This window comes from Talpa occidentalis, unplaced genomic scaffold (assembly GCF_014898055.3).
Source record: "Talpa occidentalis isolate TD23 unplaced genomic scaffold, MPIMG_talOcc4v2.1 talOcc4.5, whole genome shotgun sequence".
Lineage (NCBI taxonomy): Eukaryota > Metazoa > Chordata > Mammalia > Eulipotyphla > Talpidae > Talpa > Talpa occidentalis.
This window is the reverse complement of record NW_023604861.1, coordinates 136,039,419-136,065,840: the sequence shown is the minus strand read 5'-3', so window position 1 is coordinate 136,065,840 and position 26,422 is coordinate 136,039,419. Positions and strand designations below refer to the sequence as shown.

General features: G+C 37.3%; 1 protein-coding gene across 1 annotated transcript in view; it reads right to left on the bottom strand.

Moving 5' to 3' along the window:
* Positions 1–26,422, bottom strand: part of ROCK2 (Rho associated coiled-coil containing protein kinase 2) — a 114,494-nt gene that overhangs the window by 32,667 nt on the left and 55,405 nt on the right. Inside the window, 5 exon segments of the mRNA XM_037528523.2 lie at positions 655–746; positions 3,267–3,405; positions 6,529–6,673; positions 13,807–14,067; positions 24,126–24,263. Of these exon segments, the coding sequence (XP_037384420.1) occupies positions 655–746; positions 3,267–3,405; positions 6,529–6,673; positions 13,807–14,067; positions 24,126–24,263 (775 nt within the window).

Genomic DNA, 26,422 nt, shown 5'->3' with positions numbered 1-26,422 from the left:
GTAATATATTATTACAATAAGTCATATATAAGTTAACATTATACATTAATGATTAATATTGATTGACTATGGAAAGTTTTAGCAACACAATTTCCATTTTATCATTTCGAAGAATTCAATTTTATAAATATTTCTTAGACTAGATCAATTTTAAATATGAACAATTAAGCAAGAAAAGGAATATGTTATTATTCTAGGTATTAGAATATACATTCTTTGGCCTTCAGTTTTCTACATATATATTCTACATATATAAATTCCTTACTTTCAAAATGAAATATCAAATATACATAAAGTAAAAACAAATTACTATGCTCACCCTGTAATTCAAAGTAGTTTCTATACATTATTACTGATTTATTAATTCAAACACATTCAAAGTAAGATTGTATTTCCACCATTCTGAAAATCACTGACAACTATAAAACTGAACTTCACAAATTAATATGAAACATAAAAAAGTATTATGAAATACTGTTAATAATACTTACTAGTTTGCTAAGGTACTGAGGTAATACTACTTTAGTTATAAATACGGACATGGAGCAAATTTAAAATGAAATCTCTCAATTTAAAAATTAGCATTCAGAGTGTCAAACATGCATGTTAATTCAAGAGGAATCAATTTATGAGATTAAAAAATTAATGACTTACTCTCTCTTATGTTTTCCCAATTCCACTGATCATTCTTAAAGAAAGGATGTTGTTTGATTTCTTCTACCCCATTTCTCCCAAGTCGCACCTCCCTAAACAATGTAAAGGTTGTATTATGAGAAGAGTATGTAAAATATTAACTTATTTAAACAAGGATCAAACTAAGAATCACCAATGAGTTTGAGATATCTGTATTAAAAGCTTCAGCGGGCCTCCCCTGGTGGCGCAGCAGTTGAGCGCTGGGCTGCGAGGCTGCCCGCAGCCTCTGCAGTGCCAGTTCATTCCCCAGCCGCCCGCAAGGGTCCCACCAAAAAAAAAAAAAAACACAAAAAAAAGCTTCAGCTATACTATTTCTCAATTGCATAGTATGTGATCCCTCTGAATGAATTAAAAGAATTTCAAAATATAGAAGACACTATGGAAAGCAAAATACATTTCTATTTGTAACCTATGTCCAGTGAAAATGCATATGAAACTTTCAAATTAAAAAAAAATGATCTGCATGTGCCAAAAACACTTGACCAACTTCAGGATGTAAAATGGACAAAGAAATAACTTTTGGCACAGAAGTTATTTTTCTCTAATTAGAGAAGTTAAGCTTCTCTGATCAAATAATATTTAATATAAATATCAATATATCAATATAAATATTAAAAATAACTCATACTGGGTCTCCCTGGTGGTGCTGGGGTTAAGACACAACCTAAGAAGATATCCGCAGCCACTGCAGCACGAGTTCGATCCCCGGCCAGGGCACAGCAGACCTCTCCTGACTCACCCGCTGCTCCCCTTAGCAGTGTATTTCAGTCATTCTGCATGTTCTGTTCCCCACTCTGCCTCTGGCGAGTCTTCTCACCCCCCCATACCTCTGGCCTGTACCCCAGTTCTTGTATACATAATAAAAAAATCTTTAAAAAAATACTATGCAGAATCTATCCATATTTACTCCAATAAATTATATCTCTACAGTTCTATTAAAATTTTTCCTAATCACACTGATGGTGTTAAATTATTTTCAAAAACTGTTTTCTCTACTGACAATCATGTCTTAGACTGCAAACACCCACCCACCCCCAAATAAATTGCTTAGGCAAATCCACTAAACCCCAAATAAGGGTTTGCTTAGGTAAAACTTTCATGAATGGTATTGTTTTTATTAACACATGCTATAACCTATTTTATATTTTACCATTTGCAACAAATTATGGTCAACTACATCAGCACCTTCCAGTCCTCAAATCATACATTATACAGGATTTACCTTGAGTTTACCTACATGGATTGTTTGTGAATCATATGATTAGCAAAGTTTTGTTCTAGAAATGATTGCTAAAAACAGTCTTTCTAGTGTGGAAAAATACTAACTCTTCTTGCCACAGATGGAAAAACACTTATAATCTTCAGTTTGATAAGAATGAGGGAAACAATTATTGCTAGAGGAAATCTACCTTGAGGTGCCTTCTCTGAGTGCCAATTTACAACATCAATTTTAAAATGTTTCTCAGAATTTTACCTTTAAGATTTTATCCTACAAAAAAAAGTATGCAAAGAAGGATAGTCTCTGCAGTACTACTTCTAACAGCAATGAGCAAACAGTAAGGTGTGCTGGGGAATTACAGCATTAGCGGGCTTGAAATGCACTTAGAGGTCTTATCTGATTCCATGATTTTTATGGACTAATAAAATTATTTCCCAAAAAGTAAAATAATTTCCTTAATATCATAAAATTGTGAGGAAAAGCAAGCACCCTCTTGTGTGGACCTTTGAGAGGATCACTCTTAGCACAAATATAAAAAGGGAACAAGAACTGAATAAAAGTCAAGGACGAAACTCCAAATAGTTTTCTAGTTTTTCTTTTTGAGGCAAGTTTTTACAGGGCTGCTCGTCTATTTTGTTTCAAAATATATCAAATCTCCAGGAAAGATTTGCTCATATTCAGATGCAAATAAGAAAGGGTTGGGAAGAAGACACTACCATATAAAACACAAATAATTTTTAAGATTAAAACCTATTATTTATCTGAACAGAATGCTTTCACCTCAAAAGTTATACAATCAAGGCCTTAAGAGGTAAAATGTAAAATTACCAAAGTTTTATTTCCCTCAAATGCATTATTTTTCCAACTTCTGTTTTTGTTTCTAGACAGGAAGGTTAAGTGTATAGTTAAGTGACAGCGGGGCTGCATAAGGGTAACCCACCACCAGGAAAAGGCTATAACCAAGAATTAAAGGTGGGCCTCCCCGGTGGCGCAGTGGTTGAGCGCTGGGTTGCAAAGCTGCCCGCAGCCTATGCAGCGCCAGTTCAATCCCCGGCCATCAGGTGAGGGTCCCACATGGCAAGCAGACCTCTCCTGCTGCCCGCTGCTCCCCTCAGCAGTGTACTTCGTCAGTCTGCCTGTTCTGCTCCCTGCTCTGGCTCTGGTGAATTCTCACCCTCCCGCGCTTCTGACTGTACCCAGTGCTTGTATAAATAAATAAATAAATCTTTAAAAAAAAAAAAAAAAAAAAGAAGAAAGGTGACTTGATGTCATATGTAAATAAGAGTTAGCTAAGCTTTCATTTCTACAAATTTAAAAATCAGATGACTGTACAAAGAAATTCAATATATATTACCTATCTGTTAAGAAGGCACAGATGAGATTCTTTGCTTGTTTAGAAATTTCTGCATCTTCAGGGAAGCATAGTGAGTTTTTATGATCCATAATTTTGCTGTATGTTCCCACAAGTGAATCTGCATAAAATGGAGTATCCCCTAAAATTCCAAGAAAGAGAGAGGTGAATAGAAAATGCAAACCAAACACATGTCATCTAATATTTAAATATGGTAAGTTGAAATTTGTCACTGTCATGGAAAAATAAACAGTTTATGGGCCAGGAATCTCAGTCAAAAGTAACAAACCCACACCAATAACATTTGTAAATTTTAACCATACCAATCAACCATTACCTTTAAGAGCAATGCTAACTCTAGAATCTGTGGCTTTTTTAACATAGGAAAGGAAACAATTTACTGAATAAAGAAAAAAATTACTAATGGGGCCAGGTCAGCTGGGTCAGAGCCCCCTAATGCTTGAACTGTAATGCTTTACAGCACTGTTATATAGTGGTCACTCACTATCCCGCTTGTCCATTCAAAGTTAAATTAATTAAAATGAAAATTTCTGTTCCCTAGTCACAGTGACCACTTCTCAGGCACTCAACATGGCCAGTGCTCACCAGAGTAGAAAAAACCTGTTGCCATCATGGCAGACTGGTCACCAGCCCTATTATTTTACATATGAGAAGGTCAGGCCAAGTAGCTGACATGTGAGTTGCCTGCGATAACAGAGGCAGACAAAAAAGGCAGAAATGGTGTCCAGTGCAGAGTTTCTGGTGACTGATGACTAAGAGAGGAACTGAGAAAAAGTTGAAGGCACTATTTTGAGCTTCAGAGTTACAAGGTTAATTCCTAACAAGGGCTAAAGGCCCAGTCAGTATGCTTCGACTACAAGTTACCTTAGGAAAAAAATGAACTTTCCTGTATCAGTCCATTCAAAACTTCAAACAGATATTCAGGTAGTTAGCTTTTGTCTTTTTTCACAAAGGAGCAAGAAAGGATCTTTGAATTCAAGATTTTTCTAATGCCATTTTCAAGTGCAGTAGAGAGTTCTTTATGAAGTCCAGAACCAATCAACTTGAGCAAGCACCAAAACAGACTGAGCACACTGCAGATCCATGTCATTCAAACTCATTAAATTCAGAGTTGAAAACAGCAGCAGAGTTTGAAATAGTAACAGGAATTAAACGACCTTTTCAAATGAGCCAGGTGACTTATCCAAAGCATATTATTTTTTTAAATCCCTAAGAAAGTTTAGACAAGTGACAGAATATATTCTATTTTCAAAAGATTGTAAGACACACCTAATGCATCATCCATCAGGCCAAAGGTGAGGAAAACAGACAGCTAACTGCCATGGAATGCACAGCGAATACAAAGAGACCCCCTACAAAGACCAATGCCCTAAACAAGGGTCACACTATGACAAGAGACTAAGCATAGCAAATTCAAGGATGGCCATTAAGAGAGGGCAAGTTATGCAACAAAAAAGTTCCATAACTAATCATTATTTAAATTTGGGTTTTACCAAAATATAGATTTTTTTTAAGCAATATCCATACTCAATTACTGTACAAATTTTACACATTTTTCTGCTACCAATTGTTCTGGGATCATATTCAAGGAAAAAATTCTCTAATTTCTAAAAATATATTTTCCACTCCAATGTCTTATCCTATAAGCCTTATCACATTTGCCTCAGAAAGTAGATTTCACTACATCTCCCTTATTCCCAAGCAGGTGTCTCAGTTATTGGCTTCCTTAAGTCAGATGTTTTTGTGACCTTAGTACTTAGGAACGGAAAATCTTAAGGAAAAAAAAATCTGTGATGTAAAGAAAGGTTTCAAAATATGAGCATTTTAAATTTTGGCTTTTTTCTTAAATTATTTTTATTTTTTTAATTGAGGTCCAGTGGTTTACAGCGCTGTATGTGATTTGAAGGTATGAACTCACTCCTCTTCAGATAAAAGTTCCCACACCACACCTACAACCAAGGCACCACAGTCCTCCACACAGTCCACAGAGTGCCGTCTACATCCTGCTCTCCACCGCCCACCCTTCCCCTCTGGTAGCCTCAATCTACAGTCAGACTTCGAGGTTTGTTTTTGGTTTTGCTCTGCCTGTCCCTTTGTTTTGTGGGTACACGGCAGTAGTAATACCTGAAGGGGAGATCTTATACTCCCCCAAATACAAACAATAATGTAAACCAACATTCCCTCAATAAAAGCCAAATAAAAATGATTAAAAAAACCCATTTACTTATCCATCATATAATACGTATTAAGAAAAAGTGAAATGGTCCAGTATTTCTTTGTCGTCCTGATTTATTTCACTTAGCGTCATCCCCTGCAGTTCCACCCATGTTATAAATTAGTAAAAGAAATTATTACATCTGCCTCTGAATTTTCTGAGACTGAACTATTATTATAAACATATTTCATTTCATAGTTAAATGGTTAATAACTATATGATTAATTTTACTGGAATTACAAGCATATAAGTAGTAAACATATGAAATATAGTTTATAAAAAATCAATTATGTAACAAAATAGAGTACTTTTAGTTGTCTATTATTAGTGGAAACATAGTGATAGCCTTTAATTAGAAATATTTACAATAGGGCCTCCATGGTGGTATAGGGGTTAAGTCTCAGCACTATCACCACTGAGGCCTGAGTTTGAACTCAGACAAGGGAGTTAACCCACATAGGGTGCAAGCGGACCTCTCCTGTCTCACCCACTGCTCCCTTCAGCAGTGTATTCTGCTCCCCACTCTGTCTGTGGTGAATCTTCTCACTACTACACCTTTGGCCTACTTCCCAGTTCTTCTAGGTATAAACAAACAAACAAAAAGAAATATTTACAACAAATACTATTGATCAAGAACATCTCAGAATGGAGGTCCATTGCAGCTATGAACCTGCCTCTTCTAATATTTTCCTAATACAAAAACACTGGAGTAATACTGCCAAACAGTCTATGCTCAGTTCCTTTCAAGTTCTACTTAATCACTGTGCCAGTGTGTGTGGTGGTGATACCCGATGGGAATGATCCTAATGTTTTCTTGATTAAAAGAATAAATAAATTATAAACATAACAACAGTAATAATTTTCCAATTAATAGTCTGTTATTTCAGACACTGCTGATTCAAACCTTTCAGAGATTACATTTTTCCTCTATGGCCCAGGCAATTAATTTCTTTATATTCTCAAATTCTTAACTTAGAACTAAGGTATTATGAAATGTTGGTTTTAAAAAAAGTTAAAATATTTACTTACCCACCAGCATCTCGAAAAGGAAAACACCTACAGACCACCAATCACATTCTCGCCCATAGTAACCATCACCCCCTTGTGATTTCAGAACCTCAGGCGATATATAATCAGGTGTTCCAACTGCTGTATCACAATGCACCATGCCTGTCTGGGTAAATTAGTAAAGATAAAGAAAAGTAGCTGAGTGTTAATGTGTTTTACAAGACACACATAAATGCAGCTAATTAATTTTTTATTAAATACATATTAGCTACAAACTGTAATCGACAGAACTTCGTTGTTGATGTGGCTTTGGAAGGATGGGGCATAAATGCATTATGAAATACGCATTAAAATGCCTGGATTATGAGAGAGCTGGGATAAAATTCCAATTTTCAAATATAGAAGGCTTCATCAGTGAAAAAAGGAAAAGGTGGTAAACTCCATGGGAATTCCATATAAATCAACATCTTTTATGTATTTTTCTTGCACTATGAAGTAGTTACAAGAGAAGTATCAAATGGTTGTTAATATACTTGACCACTGACTGGGGAAAAGAAAAGGATCACTGAACTGCAGCAGTGCCGCCCCTGGTGGTGCAGTGGTTGAGCGCTGGACTGCGAAGCTGCCCGCAGCCTCTGCAGCACCAGTTCAATCGCCAGCCGCTGGTGAGGGTCCCACATGGCGCGCAGACCTCTCCTGCCACGACCACTGCTCCCCTCAGCAGTGTATTTCGTCAGTCTACCTGTTCTGTTCCCCGTTCTGGTGAACTCTCTCACCCTCCCATGCTTCTGACTGTACCCAGTGCTTATATAAATAAATAAATCTTATTAAAAAAATAAATCTTATTAAAAAAACACTGAACAATTAAAATTATGAAAGACCCAGTTTAGAGGCTGTATAAAGAAATGATTCTTATTGTACCAAGAAAACATGGGGGAAATAGATCAAATGTTTACATTAAAATACTCTTTCCAAAACAGAAACAGTGGTGTAAACCACTATTACCTTAGTTTAAAAAAAAACAAACAAAAAACTAAAAATTTTGAATAGTTTGAAAGCCACACTTCCATGTTGCATGTTTAGAAGCTATGACATCAAGATTATTTGGCGATATGATTAAAAAAATCCTTCTCTCTTTTTACTTTTGGTGGGTAAAAAGATAAATCCTATTTGATGTCTTTTTGACAAGAAAAAGAATCACTACAGATCTATATATGTGTAGCATTGCGTAGCTTATTTCTGCACGTTGTAAATCTGTATATGTCGTAAAATTAAATCACTATAGTAGTATAGCACTAAATATTTGATCAGTTTCAGTGTTGTCCAAATTTGCAAAGATTTCACAGACTAATTTAATTTCACAGACTAATCTTACCCTGTCAGATAAGTTAATACCCATGACTGCCTTTACCTATCTTCCTTGTAAGGAAGCTATACAAACTACCAAAATATCTAGTATTAGACCACCTGAAGTTCAATGTATTTCATGATTTATGTAATTTATGATGTAAATTACATGATTCGAGTACATTTTTTTATTTAAACACAATGAAACATGCTAAACATGACTCATTAATTTGAAAAGCAGTTGATTATTCCTGTTAGCAGAAATAACTCAGTTTTTTCCCAAGCATATAGCAAATACAGAAAGCCATTTTAGTTTGAACATTAATTATTTTTTAAACAACAGAGAAAATTATGAGGATAATACTTTATGTAGATTACTTAGGATAAAAGCTGAAGAAAATAGTTTGACTTCAAAAGGCAGAGTACACAATATATTTATCATGAACTACCTTATACTTTAGACTTCTTTTGAAAGAAAAACTAAGAGACTTAGCAGGGTAAAGAAAATCTCTTCATTTTTTATATATATATCTATAGAAATTAGGCTCTAAAACACAAATCCTGTGAGGGTTGAAAAGTAATAAAACCTTGCTATATACTCACAAAGACAAAAAAGTACACTACAAGAAAAATTATTTAGCATTTAAAGATTCAGAGGAAGGAGAGGAAAAGGCAAGAAACAAAAAGAACTAGCATAAAGTTAGGCTGCAAAGTATACCTTTAAAGGAGAAAGGGTAATAAGGTAGCTAAGAAAAAAGAACCAAAATAAAGGAACAAAAGGACTGTATGAAGCATGTTCAAGATGTGCAGTGATGTCCAAATCAGCTAAATGTAAAATTTCACAATGATGAAGGTGAGACAGGTACAGTGGAGATCAGCTTGAATAACCACTGAAGAATAAACACTTGGGTAGGACTAAAGAATTTTTAGTAAGTAAACTACGGAACTAGCATTCTGTTTTTGGAAAATCAACATTCTAACTACAAATTTTGGCCAGCACACTGGATTTTTTTTTTTTAAGTAAGCATTTAAAAAACATATTTTAAAATTGTCCTATGGGGAAATTCTTCAATCCTATGAATATAGAATCTACATTTGTGACAGCTCTGATCCTATTAAAAAGAAATGCAGGGAGGATAAATCAGAAACTAAAAGACACTGACCTACCTACAAAGGGTGGGTGGAAAGGTGAAAAGGAAGGAACACAGGGAAGGGGCGCTGGGGGAAAGCAGGAGCAACCCTTCTCTAAGCGTGCTTTCTGCACAGCTCTGACTCTTGAAACCAACCACAGGAATGTGTCATATATAAAAAACATAAAAAACAGCTGAAATCAAATTGGATGTGGAAATAACTCTAGATGGAATACAATAGTGAGAAATGAATTTGTTTTCTAGATTAATAATGTAACAATGAAGGAGGCGTGGAAGAAATGACCAAGTAACTTTGGGAAGTAGTATCTTACATGAATAAGGCTACATACAAAAAGAACTGCACAAAGACAATGCATTCTAGTTAGGAAATGTTTGTCACGGAGGTAGGGATTGACAATCCTGGATTTTCGTGTATACTGGGACTGAAATAAGAGAGCCAGGTTTCTCAATGTCCAAAAGAGAAATTACAGAATAGAAGGGAAGATGACTACAATGAATCCTGTGGTACATGACCAGGATCAGAAGTATCCGCATGAACTCATACCTTTGCAGGCTATATATCTATAGACAGATATGAACAGGATTAAACACAGACGTGTGTTCATGCAGGTTAATACATACAGTGCATACAATATGTACAAGTCCATGACAGGACCTAGAATTAAAGATACTCCAGAAGTACTAAACATGTCTGGTGCCCAAATCATTACCTTCTAAATACCATTACCATATTTGTCTTTCTCCTAACTTATTTCATTTAGCATGATTCCTCCCAGCTACGTCATGTTGCCATAAATAGCAAGAATTTATCTTTTCTAATAGTTGAGTAGTAGTCCATTATGCTTACATACCACATCTTCTTAATCCACTCATCTGTTTTTGCGCATTTGGTAAATTGTTTCCATATCTTGGCTATTATAATGAACCTGGGAGCACAAATTTCCCTTCAATCAGTGTTTCTATAATCTTTGGGTAGATATTTAGGAGTGGAATTACTGGTGTTTTTTTTTTTTAAACCAAACACTTCCCCCTTTTAGTTTTTTTTTTTTTTAAAGATTTATTTATGCATACAAGAGCTGGGGTACAGGCCAGAGGTGCAGGGGGCTGAGAGGACTCACCAGAGACAGAGTGGGGAGCAGGCCAGGCAGATGACTGAAACACACTGCTGAGGGGAGCAGCTGGCGAGTCAGGAGAGGTCTGCTGCGCCATGTGGGTAGTTCCCTGGCTGGGGATTGAACTCGTGCTACAGCAGCTGCAGACAGCTCCATAGGTTGTGTCTTAATCCCTTGAGCCTGGAATTACTGGGGAGGCCCTCAAATTACTGGATTTTATGGCCGATCCATTTGTAATCTTTTGAGAAACCTCCATACTGTTTTCCAGTAGGGGCTGGGCCAGTCTGCATTCCCACCCCCATGCAGAAAGGGGCCTTTCCCACCACATTCTTAGTGTTCTTAGTGTGTCTGGTCTCTCTGATATGGGGTGAAGGGGGATCTCATTGTGGTTATGATTTGCATTTCTGTGATAAGTGGTGATGACCATTTTTTCATTTGTCTTTCTGGCATCTGTATGTCTTCTCTGGAGAAGTTCATTTCATGTTTTAAATGGATTGTTTTCTTTTTTATTGAGTTGTATGAGTTCTTTGTAGATCTTCAATATCAGCTTTTGTCAGATATATACTATGCAAATATTTTCTTCCATTCAGTGGGGTGTATCTTTTTCTTTTATAGTTTCTTTGAATGTACAAACATTTTGGTTTGATGTAGTCTTCAATAAAAACTCCTTTGTTCTTCAACAATATATAATTGTTCTCATTATTAATATTAAGGAATGGAGGTTTGGGTTAAAACCAACACTACTTTTAAAGCTCAGTATTTCATAAAAATATTTGACTAACAAGTTAAGGATTTTTGTTCAAAGAAACAGATGAGTAGTAAAGTAGAAGAAAATACCAGTACCTGTGGAATCACTAAATAGATTATATTTAGTAATATATATAATATATAATCAACATGATTATATGCATATAATCAATATGATTATATACAACATATACATATAATCAACATATGATGTGCAAGGATGACCTGCACATCAACAGGAAGCCAATTTTAAAAGGATCAAAAATAGACAACAGTTAATTCACAAAAGAAATGAGTGACAAGTATCTGAAATGATTTACATCATCGGTTGTAATACTTCCCATTGGTAACACCTGGAGAGTGAATAATGAGAGTGGATGAGGACATGGGAAGAGAAGGTCTCTTGTGCACTGCCAGCAAAAGGTCATAAACATTCAGAAGCATTCTGAGATCAGCTAAGACTCCAAATATCCTCTAGCAAGGAGGCTCATTTCTAGGCTTATGTTTAAAGGAAGCTCTATCAAGGTACACTTTGAGACATGTGTGAAGATGTTCAACATAGCACTACTGGTAAGAGGGAACTGGATGTGACTGAAGAATCCAAGTCAACTTAATAGAAAGATATTATGGAATATGCTCAGAAGCAATGAGCTAATTTACTTATCTCAGGAATGGCTACTAAACAATGTTGAGTGAATAAATAAAATGACGCTGTACCATCATATGATCTGCATGTATGAGCACTACATTAACAGTCTGCCAGAGCTTATAGTAAATACATTTACAGTGGCTGGCTATCAGGGAAAGAAAGAACAAGAAACTAGGAGATAAACTAGGAGGTAATTATAAAACTACGTAAGCCGTATTTTATTTTCCTTGTAAGATACTGAATACTGGGCCTCCCTGGTGGCGCACGGGGTTAAGTCTCAGCACTTTGAAGCCACCAGCAGCCACTGCAGCACAAGTTCCATCCCCAGCCAGGGAGCTGACCCACATGGTGCAGCAAACCTCTCCCTGCCTCACCTGCTGCTCCCCTCACCAGTGCATTTCAGCAGATCTGCCTGTTCTGCCCCTACTCTGTCTCTGGTGAATCCTCTCAGCCCCCGGCCCCCACACCTCTGACCTACACCCCAACTCTTATATGCATAAATAAATAAATCTTTTTAAAAAAACATACATGAATACTGAATTTAGCATTCAATTACTTGCTGTAAAATTATTTTTAAATACCATATTCTGTTCTGTTCCTGATATTCTCACAATCTACACTATTCTTTCCTTAACTTTACCCTCCTCCTTAACTTTACCCTTAACTTCTTCCCTAATTTTACCCTCCTTAAAAATGTGGTGTGATTATTTCTCTGTACCTTCCCAAAGGTTTTTGGTTTAATAAAAATCAGCGTGTACTCATGGAACTATAGACAAAAAGCATTATTCTTTTTGTCTAACAGATACAAAAAGTTTAGGATTCCATTAGAACATCATTTCATGCTTCATTTTCATTAAAGGTAATTTTCACTAGTAATTATTTTATAATATATAATAAACACCACATGAGGAAGCTTTGCATATAAATATTTTATCTACTAAACACTGATTAATATATGTAGAATATAGTAACAGACTCGAAGAAGACCAGAGACATAAAGGGATGTTAAATTTTAACTGGGTAGACAAAACACACAAACCTAGATAGACATAAAAACAGCCTATAAAGAACAGCACAAATTCTAAGCAAGTGAGGACATCATGAACATTATATCTTGAGAAGAGTGAGCAGTCAGGTGAGGATTATCAGGTAGAACTTTCTAGATGAGGTAAAATATGAGCTGAGCATGGAAGGAAATGGATCACTGATGAAAGTAGGACAATCAATAAAGGTGATTATCACAAAGAACCCATGAGTAAGTTATGAGGTAAAGAGAAAAGAAAATCAGCTTAATTCAAGATAAATATTTTGACAGGATAACTAACAAGAAATTAACACATAGGCATACTAGGTTATAAAAACCATAGAGGTGGGCTTCCCCGGTGGCGCAGCGGTTGAGCGCTGGGTTGCGAAGCTGCCGGCGCCAGTTCGATCCCCGGCTGCTCCCCGGCCACCTGAGGAGGGTCCCACATGGCGAGCAGACCTCTCCTGCCGCCCGCTGCTCCCCTCAGCAGTGTACTTCGGTCCTTCTGCCTGTTCTGCTCCCCGCTCTGGCTCTGGTGAATTCTCTCACCCTCCCATGCTTCTGACTGTACCCAGTGCTTGTATAAATAAATAAAATAAATAAAAATAAATCTTAAAAAAAAAAAAAGTTCTTAAAAAAAAAAAAAACCATAGAGGTGATGATACCCAGTTTGCTGTCAAAATACATTAATACATAGAAAATCTGATACCTATAAGTCATTCCTCAGACAAAAAGGGGAATACAAAGACAATAAAACAAAGACAATAACTAAGAGGTTAATGCACTGCATCTCTTCATCTAAATTTGAATTGCTGTTTGCAAATTTATACTACATGGTTAGTGCAGATGAGGTGGATACGAGGTGGTAACAGAAACCTTTTACCTTACTTCTTTTTTAAAGGAAAAATACAGAAATAACATGGTGATGGAAACACATGTTCCTTAATTTATATTGTGCCCTACGCCTTCACACAGAACAGTACACATAAAACTAGTCTTGATTGAGAGCAACTGTTTATCAACATTCTATGAGGAAGGTAAGTATGTAAGTTTACCTGAGTTCTTATTTCTCTTCAATTCACCAAAGGTAATAATAAAGTTCTCTATAATAAGATGAATGATTAGTAAAGGAAATGTCTTTATTTGCCATATTACTTTGCTTTAGTCATTACACAGCAAAACTAACTTTATAAAACTATGAAGCCCTGATTTGAAGTTTCTTTAAATTTTTTCAAAAAGTAGTGATTTTTTTATCTGCTTATTACTTACTTCATCCATCTTCATACATGTGCCAAAATCTGCTAATTTTAGATGTCCATGTTTATCCAAAAGCATGTTGTCAGGCTTCACATCTCTGTGAATCAAACCCATGGAGTGTATGGCATCCAGAGCAAGAACCACCTCAGCAGTATAAAATTTGGCCCATTTTTCAGGCACATCATAGTTACTCATAAGGTTTACCAGGTCTCCACCAGGCATGTACTCCATCACCATGTACAGATACTTATCATCTTGAAAGGCACAAAAGAGCTGGAAAACAAACAGTAAGGAAAAAAAAATTTAAATGAAAGAAAATCAAAATCATAAAAGAATAAAAATAAAAAGCTATTACTATTGAAAAAGAAAAATGATAACCAAATGGAGCTGAAATTTATGAACTCTTCTACATTTGAACACCTTTAATGGAAAAAGTTATCAAGCAGAAGTTTTATATGGGTATCTTCTTCAAAACATACATAAATTAATCTTTTTTCCCTCTGGGAGAACACAGGATTCTACCTAAACAGAAACATTTAAAAAGAGAAACAGAATAAGGAAGAGAAACCTGAGCGGTTAATGACAGAAGTCATAATTAAGAAACAGCTTTCTGAAAATTACTGCATATAGGTCACACAGAATAGAGCTGAGAAGTCAGGAGCAGTTTAGGAAAGCCCAAAGGATATCAAATTCAATGGCTACAAGCAGAGGGACAAGCCCCATACAGAGGGAAACAGTAACTGACATGGAGATTTGGAATAGGGCCTTTGCACTCCCCTGCACCGCCACCTCCCCGTTCAGTCATCGTGTTCATAATGAGCAACAAGTGGCAGTGTTCGCTGCATCCAGATTAAAGCAGTAGCACTGGGACCAGAGGAATACACCAAGCTAGTAGGAAAGAAATAGAACAAAAGCAAGAATTAACTTTTGAGAAAAACCAACATCATGAAATAGAGGCAAAGCAATTCAAGAAATAAAAAATTGATAGCTAAGAAAATGTTTAATAAAACAAATCAGGAACAGCTTCAAATATCTAAGAATCAATACCCTCAAAAGAATTAACATGCCACATCAACTAAACAATAGTCTGAAATGGAAAAAAATTCCTGAAACTTGCACTGTGGGAGAGGTAACACAGGTCAGAAGAAAAAAAAATGAGAGAAATGATCACTAAAAATGTACAGAAATGAAGAGACTTAAAATCTAAGCTATAGGGGCCTCCCCTGGTGGCGCAGTGGTTGAGCACTGGGCTGCGAAGCTGCCCACAGCCTCCGCAGCGCCGGTTTGATCCCCGGCTGCTCCCCGACCATCGGAGGAGGGTCCCACATGGTGTGCAGACCTCTCCTGCCATGCCCGCTGCTCCCCTCAGCAGTGTACTTCATCAGTCTGCCTGTTCTGTTCCCTGCTCTGGCTCTGGTGGGTTCTCTCACCCTCCCATGCTTCTGACTGTATCCAGTGCTTGTATAAATAAATAAATAGATCTAAAATAAACAAATAAATAAAATCTAAGCTAGAAAGGACCTCTAAATGAAATGGAGTCAAATAAGACAGGTATAAAGTTGGAGAAATTCAACAGAATAATCCCAAATTTTCAAAGAGAAAATAGATCTTTGAAAAAACATAAAATAAATCATGCTGGCAACAAATCTCTCATCCAACATAAAATATACAAAAAGACAACAGAACAGTATCTTCAAAGATACACTTTGAGGTAAAATAATTTTGTTTCTAGACTGTAACAGATTGAAACATAAATTAGAGAAATGCAGTATATCACAGAAATTTTCAAAATTTATAACTAAAAGAACTATCCAAGGATATAGTTTGACATAATAGGAACAAACAGGAGAGGATTATTTGAAACCTAATCAAAAGGGTAAATTTAAAAATCCAGAAAAGTTTGCTTGATGTAATTGACACAAAATTAAATACTTGAGAGTTATGCCAAAATCAGAATAATTTTAAATGGAAGGTGATAGACAGGATGCAGAAATGAAGGGAAAGAAGCTATAGGGTTGGGCCTCCCCAGTGGCGCAGTGGTTGAGCGCTGGGTTGTGAAGCTGCCTGCGGCCTCTGCGGCGCCAGTTCGATCCCCGGCTGCTTCCCGGCCACCGGAGGAGGGTCCCACATGGCAGGCAGACCCCTCCTGCCGCCCGCTGCTCCCCTCAGCAGTGTACTTCGGTCCTTCTGCCTGCTCTGCTCCCCGCTCTGGTGAATTCTCTCACCCTCCCACGCTTCTGACTGTACCCAGTGTATGTATAAACAAACAAACAAACAAACAAACAAATAAATTAATAAAAGAAGCTATAGGGTTGATCACCAAATTGAGGTTGGATTCCTATAATCAATCATGTGCTGCTCTGTTCTTTGTGTGTGTGTAAGACTGGTTAGCTCTAAATGCTATGAGGAAAGAGATAAAGTGAAGACTACTGCATGCTCTAGCAAAAGACTTTATATTACAATGACAGTAATAGATAAGGGGAAAGGAGAATGGGAAGTTGGGCAAAAGGGGTCAATTGTATGAATGACGGAATTTAAACTTTCAGTGGGTGAGCTTCACGTCGTATATGCAGATCGTCATTTATAAAGATGCATGCCTGAAACTTATAATGCAATGTCACTTCAAAAGAATTATTAAAAAAAATTAAAAGATGGCAATTCATCCCAAACTATCAGTAGATTCAAAACAAACTCTAAATCCCCGAAGGTTTTTGTCCCCCAGAAATCAACAAACTCATCATAAAATTTATATGGAAATAAAAAGGACCCAGAATAGCCAAAACAATTTTGAAATAGAAGAGAATTTATATTTCCCCACTTCAAAATTCACTCCAAAATTACTGTCATCAAGTCACTATGGGCATAAGGACAGACACCCATAAATAGAACAGAATGACAGTTCAGAAATAAGCCTATATATTTTGGGGTGAACAGATTTTCTTTTTTACAAAGGTAACAGATAAATTTAGTCAAGAAACAATAATCTTTTCAACAAATAGGTGCTTGAACAACTGGATATTCACAGGCAAAAAGATGAATATATTAGGGGCCTCCCCTGGTGGCACAGGTGGTTGAGCACCGCGCTGTGAAACTGTCTGTAGCCTCTGTAGTGTAGGTTCGATCCCGGTTGGCCGGCGAGGGTCCCACATGGCGCAGCAGACCTCTCCTGTCATGGCCGCTGCTCCCCTCAGCAGTGTATTTCATCAGTCTGCCTGTTCTGCTCCCCTCTCTGTCTCTGGTGAATCCTCTCACCCTCCTGTACATCTGGCCTGTACCCCGGTTCTTGTATAAATAAATAAATAATCTTTTTTTAAAAATGAATATATTAGGCTCTTATTTCACAGCATACTTAGAAATTATCATGGGACTAAATTTAAGAGTCAAAACTACAAATCTTAGGGAGCAGCCTCTGCAGCGCCGGTTCGATCCCCGGCTGCTCCCCGGCCACCGGAGGAGGGTCCCGCATGGCGCGCAGACCTCTCCTGCCGCCCGCTGCTCCCCTCAGCAGTGTCCTTCGGTCCTTCTGCCTGCTCTGCTCCCCGCTCTGGCTCTGGCGAATTCTCTCACCCTCCCGCGCTTCTGACTGTACCCAGTGCTTGGATAAATAAACAAATATAAATCTTTTAAAAAAAAAAAAAAAAAAAAAACTACAAATCTTAGGGAACAAAACAAGGAGACAATCTTGACCTTGGATTAGGCAAAGGTTTCTTTTAGCAGCAAGACACAAATGACACACTGAAAAACTAAGCCCTAAGATTAGATCAAAATAAATACTTCCGGCTTTTGAGGATGATAAAATGAATGATAAATCAGATTGGAAAGAATTACTTACAAATGATAGATATGATAATGTCTTATATCAAAAACCATATAAGGAATTCCTATAAGGCAATAAATAAGAAAAGAAATAACTCATTTTTAAGAAGGGTAAAAAATCTGAATGGCCATTTCACCAAAGAAGATACAGGAGTGGCCAATAAGCACATGAAAATATGTTCACTATCACTGGTAAGTAGAAAATGCAAATTAAAACCACAATGAGCTACTACCTCATACTGACCAGAGTGGCAATACTAAAGAAAACAGAAAATGTTGACAAGATTGCGGAGAAACCAAACTGCATACATGCTCATGAGAACATAAAACTGCACTGCCGCTTTGGGAAACAGGTGGATTTCTTAAGTAGTTAAAAAATTAAATGTGAAATTACCACAGAGTCAAGCTTTCCACTCCTAGGTGTCTACCCAAGGGACATGCAGTATGTCCATGCAACAGATCATAGCAGCAGTAGCCACTATTATAGATCCAAGGTGGAAACAATTTAACCCAGAGTTGGTGATACACAGCACAACTCTGTAAATGGTAAATGGACAAACACAATGGGGTATGTATCCATGTATCTGGCTTTCCCCCTAACTGGGCTCACTGCATTGCAATTATACTGCTAGACCCGCAGAATTAGTATCAGATCCTACAAGATCAGTCTTCCACAAGGCTGCCCTCTTCTCAGAGGGTAAGCACACTTAGGGAGTCCCTAGGTACCTGCCTTATCTGAAGTTACCATAACCCCTTTGGGTTTGATATGTCACTAGTACAACACAGAGCACTCGGGAAAGCATTACACTTATGATTATAGTATTATTATAAAGGCTACACGGAGAGCAGGTTTGGGAGGTAGCACAGAGCTTCTGTGCCTTCTTGTGGAACCGAGGCGTATCACCAACCAGCACACACTGCTGTGTTCACCAACAGGAAGCTGAGTGTCAGTGTCCAAGGTTTGTATTAGGTCTCATGGCATAGGTACAATTAATTAAACCACTGACCATGTGATTAAACTCTTATCTCCAGCCCTCTTCTAGCAGCTGGACTCCTGTAATATGTGCTGTTCCTTCTGGTGATCAGCATCCACCCCAACGTGACCAAAGGGCCTCCAGGAGCAGTCTCATTAGCATAACAAAGACATTCTCATCAGTCTGACAATTTGAGAGCTTTCAAAATTCTGCTAGGAATGGGACACAGACCAAACACATTCTTTATTATACAACACCATAAAATAGAACGCTAGTTAGCACTAAAAAGAAATAAAAGTTTAAGCACAATACACACTATATATAATGTGCATGAACTTCAAAAACAGTACATCAATGGAAAGAGACTAGACAACATAAGGCATGATTCCACTTATCTGAAGTGGTCAGATAAGGCAATTTTAGAGACAGAAAACACACTAGTGGCTACCTGGGGATGTGAGGAGAATGGCAAATGATGGTAAAAGGGTAAAAGTGATCATTGTGGACAGCAGAAATATCCTAAAATCAGTAATAGTTGTGGGGACACAACTCTCTAAATTTCCCCCAAATCACTGAATTGTACAAACTGATTTGCAAATAACTTAATCATGTATTTTACTCATAAGAGACAAAAACTAGGAACAACCTGAATGTCCATAAATGAACAAACTGTCATATATCCATACAAGGGAGTGCTGCTCAGTAATAAAAATGAACGAACGATATGTTACATTATAGATAAATCTCAAAACAATTTGCTAAGTATATGAACAAAATGTGGTATAGACATACAAGGGAAGAAAATAAGGCAGCAAAATTAATAAATTCTAGCAATCTGGATAATTCATAATAAACATGTGGAACAAAAAAGCTACAAAGGAGTCAACTGTTTCACTAATATAAACTTCAATAGAAAAGAAAATTGTAGTTTCTGCGAGCTTGTTTAGGTGGTAAACTAGAAAAGTAAGCAAATAAATTATTACTAATAGAGTCAGAAGAGGGGTTCCTTTGCTGGGGTACACAGAGGCAATGACTGGGAAAGAGTGCCAAGGGATTTTGAGGGTGGTACAATGTTCATATTTCAAGCTGGGTAGTGACAAATCATTTTACTGTCTGTTTTATGTATTTTTTTGCATTGTCACAAAATCATTTTTTAAAACAGAACTCAAAGAGAAATTTATAACTTCAAATGTGTTTATAAGCATCTCTCCTGATCTTGTCAGAATACAATATTCAAAAAGAGACACTTAATGGGAAAATAAGGGCTGACAATAAGTCAAGCAGATGAAGGAACTGGAGAAGAGCAGTAGGATGGGGCCTCCCTGGTGGCGCGGGGTGAGGTCTCAGCGTTTTCCATCTATTGCCAGCCACTAGGGCCTGAGCCCCAGGAGCTCTCTCCCAAATGGGGGGGGGGGGGGGAGGATAGAATGGTAGGAGAATAGGAAGTAATTCAAAAGTTCTTGTGATGTTTTAGCAGTTTAAAATTAATTATAGTGAAATGTTAAGGTTTGCTAAGTATGTGTGGACTGAAATCAAAGAAACTTTCCAGATGGCTTGTTAGGTAAGCAAAGAAAGCCATTTTACCAGTGGTGAATTAAACTGTCTTTGTTGCAGTCAAAGAAATGTGTCTAGAGAAAATAAATTTAAGACTATTAGCCCTTCAGTAACAACAGCTGCTCCGAGTTGAGAACACTGGGAATAATATCAATAGTCAATTGAAAAAAGGCGAAGGATTCTGAGTGGTTGTCCTTGGCTCTCCGTGAGACAACAGATGTTACCAATACCATTCACTATTGTTCACTGGAAGACTCAGTGGCAAGTTTGAAGTGAGTTAAGAATTATCCTCTACAAACAGCCTGCAAGATGAACTCCAGGCAAAATGTTTTCAAAGAAGTTTTGAAAGTACTAATTCAGTACAACCTGAAGTAGACTCTGGTAAGGTGTACTGTAAGAGATGGTGGTAAAATCGTATCTGGAGCATTTACAAAGCCTTGTGAAAATGTAAGATGTTTAAAGTCCATGGTTATTCTTTATGACACAGATCAACAGACACCCTGAGGAAAATACATTTGAATCTCTCACGTGTTAATAAACAAGTAATGTTGATGACATCATTTGCTTTTGTGGACTTAGACATCAGTTCCATGATTTCGTTTTGGTCAGAAATAGGAACTGAATATCCTGACTCTATCGCACCACAGTTCAATTTTACTGCAATTATTTGAACTCCGAGTGGAGATGGAAATTTTTCTCATCAAGAAGAACCATCCCTTGGTGTGAGAGATATACACAGTACAGCTGTTGAGATGAGAAGTTGTACACCTGAAAATTTACGCAGTGTTGTGAATTAATGTTACCTCAATTAAAAAAAACAGCCACCCTCACCAACTATTATCAAACACTGAACAACACTGGAAGTTGGCAGTAGCTGCAGACTTGATGATGTTTCTTGATCAATACAACCAAAATTACAGGCAAAATAGCACTTAATGCAAAACTGAAACTGTGTTACGATCATCTGGGTGACAACTAACAAGCTGCTTTATGCAATTCCCAAACTATAAAACTTAAAACAAGTGAGATTTCCATTTCTATACAAATCTGCAGTGAATATATTTTCTGAGCTCAAACCATAGTTCCACAATTCCAGCAGATTTTTTTGTACCCCAATGTAAAGGCAAAGGAAATATCCATCTCTCAATATCCATTTAAACTTTGCAATCAATATAGATGAATATGGTACTTTACCTCTCTTTCTCTCAAAAGCCCACAACCATAAATGAGAAAAATATCAGACAAATTCCAGCAGAAAAACATATACATTCCACAATATAACTGACAAGTAATGCTCAAAGCAGACCATCAAAAATAAGGAAAGTCGAAGAAATTGTCACAGCAGAGGAAGGGCCTAAGCAAACACGATAATGTAATGTAGAACAAAAAAAGGACAGTGGGTAAAAACTAAGAAAATCAGAATAGATTATGGAGTTTAGTTAATAATAATGAATCTATATTGGTTCATTCACTGTAACAAATGGACCAGAATAAATCTACAGATTTGATTACATCTAAATTTTAAAAATCAATGAACAAAAGATAACAGTCCAAGAGAATACATTTCCAACATAAAGGGTTAACCAGGATCTGCTAGCATTTCTAACAAATCAATTTTTAAAAAAACGAAACACATCAAAAAACTGAGACAAGCAATGGAGCTGGAATACAAATTACTAATCAGCATATTTGTAAGGCAGGAATGGACACAGTGCAGGTTTTCTGATCCAGCAGACCAGGTAAAGGAGGAGTCCTGGAGCCCTCAGTGGCTTTTGCAGGTTTTTATTGGGGTTTACCCAGTACACAGCAGGCAGGGGTGCTGGGGGGCCGGGAGGCTGGCAGTCCTCCCAGCCCCCAGCAAATCCTCACTCTATCTGGGCCCTCCGGTGATCTCGGCATCTCTTCGGCTTCTGCTGCTGCTCTCTCGGCTTCTCTTTAGGCTGCTGTTGGCGTCCCGGTGACGCCACCCTTAAAAGCCCAGTCTCAGCCCTGGTGAATCCCATCTACCTAGGCCCACACCCTACTCCAGGTGCCCGCCATCAGGCCTGCATTCAGGACCGCAGGGATCCATCATTTTTCCTGATGGCTGGAGGGCAGAAAAGCCTGACATTTTTTCCTTACCCTACACATATGAATTGTGTAAACGGACGCATTATTATCATTAGTAATCAAGGACATGCAACCTAACTCCACATCTTATTTCTCAAGGACATTTAAAATAAAATTTTTAAACAGTTACAATATTTAGTATCTGTAAAACTGTAGTGAAATAAAACATCTATTGCACAATTAGAATATTGTAAACTTGTAAAGTTTTTTTTTTTTTCCCCCGCAACAAGGCAACTGGGAATTATCAATCCAAATGTCAAAGGTGCATACCATACAACCTAGCAATTACAATGCCAGCGACCTATTTCTTAAGAAATATTCACACATACAAAAAATGGACCTACAAGCATGGTTAATTTCATATCCAGGGCTGAAAATACGTAAGGTAGGTCTGAAACACCCTATCGCAGGAGCTAGCAAGCAAGCTATCAAAGACTACCAGGGCTATGTCAAAAGAACTAGGGACTCTACCTCAGAACCTACTGGCCAGAAATGTCAGAATTTGAGCATCAATAAGATGTTCAAAGGACTGAAACACATCAAATAGGTTTTAAGTCCGTGGGTTCAAACTCATACTGTCCCCTCCCCATTGCTCACTTTCAGAGAGTAAGAGTAAACAAATGCCTTACTTGGAAAACCGGTAAATACAATGTCAGGGAGGGCTGGAAAATAATGTGCCAATTAGTTTAGGGATGTTTTCTGAAGTGATAAAAATATTCTAAAATTAGGTAGCGTGATGACTGCACCATTCTACAAATATATTAAACATCACTGAATAATAAAATAGAAATAAATCAGTCATTTTAACAAATTTTCCTAAGCAATTTCATACATGTAATAGTGCATGGAATATCCTTTACCACAGAGATAAACATATGAAAGCCAGAATTTATAATCTACCACTTTTTCAATCGTCAATTGTCCATTGTTCCCCTGTTGGTTTGCCTGGGATGCTCCATGAACTCTACGGATCGGTACCACTGGCAAAGGCCACTGAGCAGAATCAGAGGTCAGAGACACCAACTAAAGAAATGGCAATGAGTCTATCACCAGGAGCCCTGCAAAGCTAAACGTGAAATAACTTAGGACCATCGTTCCTCAAGCAAGTAAAATATCGTATTATATAATTTGCTACAAAAATTTTAGTTTCAGGTGCACAGATCAAAACTCCTCTTCACTGGCTACAATAAAAAACATTAAGTGGAGAGGAGAAATGCTGAGGCTCAACATCAGTTAAAAACCAACAGTAACAAACTTCTGAATTACACATTGAAAAATGTGGCAGATTTTTTTCTCTCAGAATGGCTATCCACACAAGCCCCTACATCTTTCAAGCATTCTGGACATCACAAGTACACAGCTAATCTTACTCATGGAACTGGCTCAAAAAAGTCTGCAGGATTAGATACTAGTGTAAAAATAATCCCGAGAGAAGCAAAGGTAGTGAGGAATACAAATGAAAAGAAGGCAACATAGATTCATCAATTTCTTACTTCACAGCCTAAAGAGAGACTGCGTCAGGAATCGCCATCCTGTCTTACATTATGGATAACAAAGGACTATAGAGGAATGTTCAAAAGTTGTACCATAGGAAGTTTTTTTCCTTAGCACATAAATCACGAGGGGCCAAGGAGTAGACTTAGAAAAGAAAACGTCGTAACCAGTAGTTGCTTCCAGTCACCAATGTAAGTACTACATATCTATGCGACACACCAGTTGGGAACACTAAACAAGTGTAATGAGGAAATCTTATTAAAAATAACTGCAATGTCGTTATATGAATTAGATACAGGACTTTAGGGTACAAAATCAATTCTTATGAATAGTAAGCACTTGTTTTAAAGAAGGAAATAAACTTACAAAAATTAGTATGCTTACCTGAACCACCCAGGGACTGTTGGCAAAGGCCATAATATCTCTTTCTTCCCAGAAAAAAGCAGAATCTGATCTTTTTATCATTTCAAACTTACTAAGAAGCTTCATAGCATAAACCTTCTGTGAAGCCTTATGACGAACCTGTAGGTTTTTTAAAATACAAAATAATACTTTAATTTTATAAGAAAAAGATGAATAGATCATGCAATAATGCTAGTATTAAAGACTTTAGCTATAAAACAAAATGATCCTAGCTAATTAACAAAAAGTAAAAGCATAACACTTGTGAATGAATTAAAGAAGAAAATTCCAATCTAAATAGTTCATGAAATGTATTATACCTTTGGGGCCTCCCTGGTGGCGTGGGGGGTTAAGACACAACCTGTGAAGCTCTCCACAGCCACTGTCGCACGAGTTCGATCCCCAGTCAGGGAGCAGCCCACATGGCATAGCAGACTTCTCCTGCCTCACCCACTGCTCCCCTAAGCAGTGTTTTCAGTCAGTCTACCTGTTCTGCCCCCCACTCTATTTCTGGTGAATTGAATCCTCTCACCCTCCACACTTCTGGCCTGTACCCCAGTTCTTGTATGCATAAATAAATCTTTTTTTTTAAAAAAAGTATACCTTTATATGTGATTGTCTCATTTCACCTAGATCATAAAGCTGAATACATGAAACTTCACTGCCTCATGCTGATTAGCCAAGTTTAAGAATAAGATTTGTTAAATGAGAAACTTACAAGACATGTACATGTATCCCTCACTATCTGAATATAAGAACCTAATAAATTTAAATATAAGGAGATACTTGTAATTTTGTGAAGTCAACACTTTTTGGGTATCCTACTTACAAGGCCTTTTTTTTTTTTTTTTTTTTTTTTTTTGTGGGACCCTTGCCGGTGGCCGGGGAACGAACCGGTGCTGCAGAGGCTGCGGGCAGCCTTGAAGCCCAGTGCTCAACCGCTGCGCCACCAGGGGAGGCCCCTTACAAGGTTTTTTTAAAGGGAAAAACTACCAAAATATGATTATTTGATTAATTCCTTTCTTCCCTTATTATATGATAAATTCCATAAAAGGACAATGTTTATTTTTGACCACAATTTAAATCCTAGAATAGAAAGTAACAAACTCTTTACCACAGAGTCAATAAATATTTAATGCATGGGATTTAACATTACTGGGATTTAATAATTCATAACTGATTATTTATATTTGGATGTTTAGCAGATATCCAAAACTGAATCGCAACTCTTCATTCCTGAAAGTATTTCTCCTACCACCCTCCCCAGAGATGCTCCTGAAATAAATGGCATCTTTATCTTTCCAGGTGCTCAGCTAAAAATCTTTGGCTACTCTCTTTTTCTCATACAGATAATCAAACTCAGCAAGTCATGTCAGTTTTACCTCAGACTCATTTAGAACACAACCATTTCTAACTGCCTCTACTGATACTGCCCTGGTCTAATGGCTTTTAATTCACTTACCTGCAATAGCCGCAACTAGTTGCCCTGTTGTCACTCTCACTCCTTCTAAAACAAAGACTATTTCCTGTCACTGCTCTGCCTAAAAATTCCTAACAGCTGTTCTCTGCATATTCTCATCTCCACATGTGCTGCCCGTGCTGCTTCCTCTGCCTGGAATCACAGCAATTCCTCACTTTCTTCAAATAATCTATCTCAATGAGGTGAAACAAAACTTGCAATTCATCGTCCCTCTCTGCTGCCATTCACTATTCCAAATTTCTTCTTCGTTTTTGCTTCAGTGTACTTATTTTACCATTCTGCATCCTACTTTTTTACTTATTTATTTTACTCTCTCTCCACACTAGAATGTAAACCCAATGAAGGCAAGGATTTTTGTTTTGTTCACTGCTTGCTTAATCCGCAATGCCTAATATAATTCCTGGCACACAGTAATCTTTCAATAAATATTTGCTAAAAGTACGAATTTACTGAGTAAGTGCTTACTATGTAAGTCATAGTATGTTTTGATAAATGTATTATCTTACTTAATTTTCATCACAATCCTAATGAAATGCTTCCTCAAGTCACAAATGAGAAATTTGAGACCTAGAGAAATTAATTTCCAGAGGGCTATACAGATAGTGAGCAGAGTCAAGAGTCAAAGGCAGTCTGCATCCAAATCCATGACATTTCTATACATGTATACCCCAAATTAGGTTGTGTCCCCTAGAACAGGGTCGTATCTCTGTGGACATAGTGTCCCACCCAGTTGGTCCTCCTTTCAACTCAGAAGTATGCCAGTTTTTTGTATAAGAAATTACATGGTCACCCCACTGAG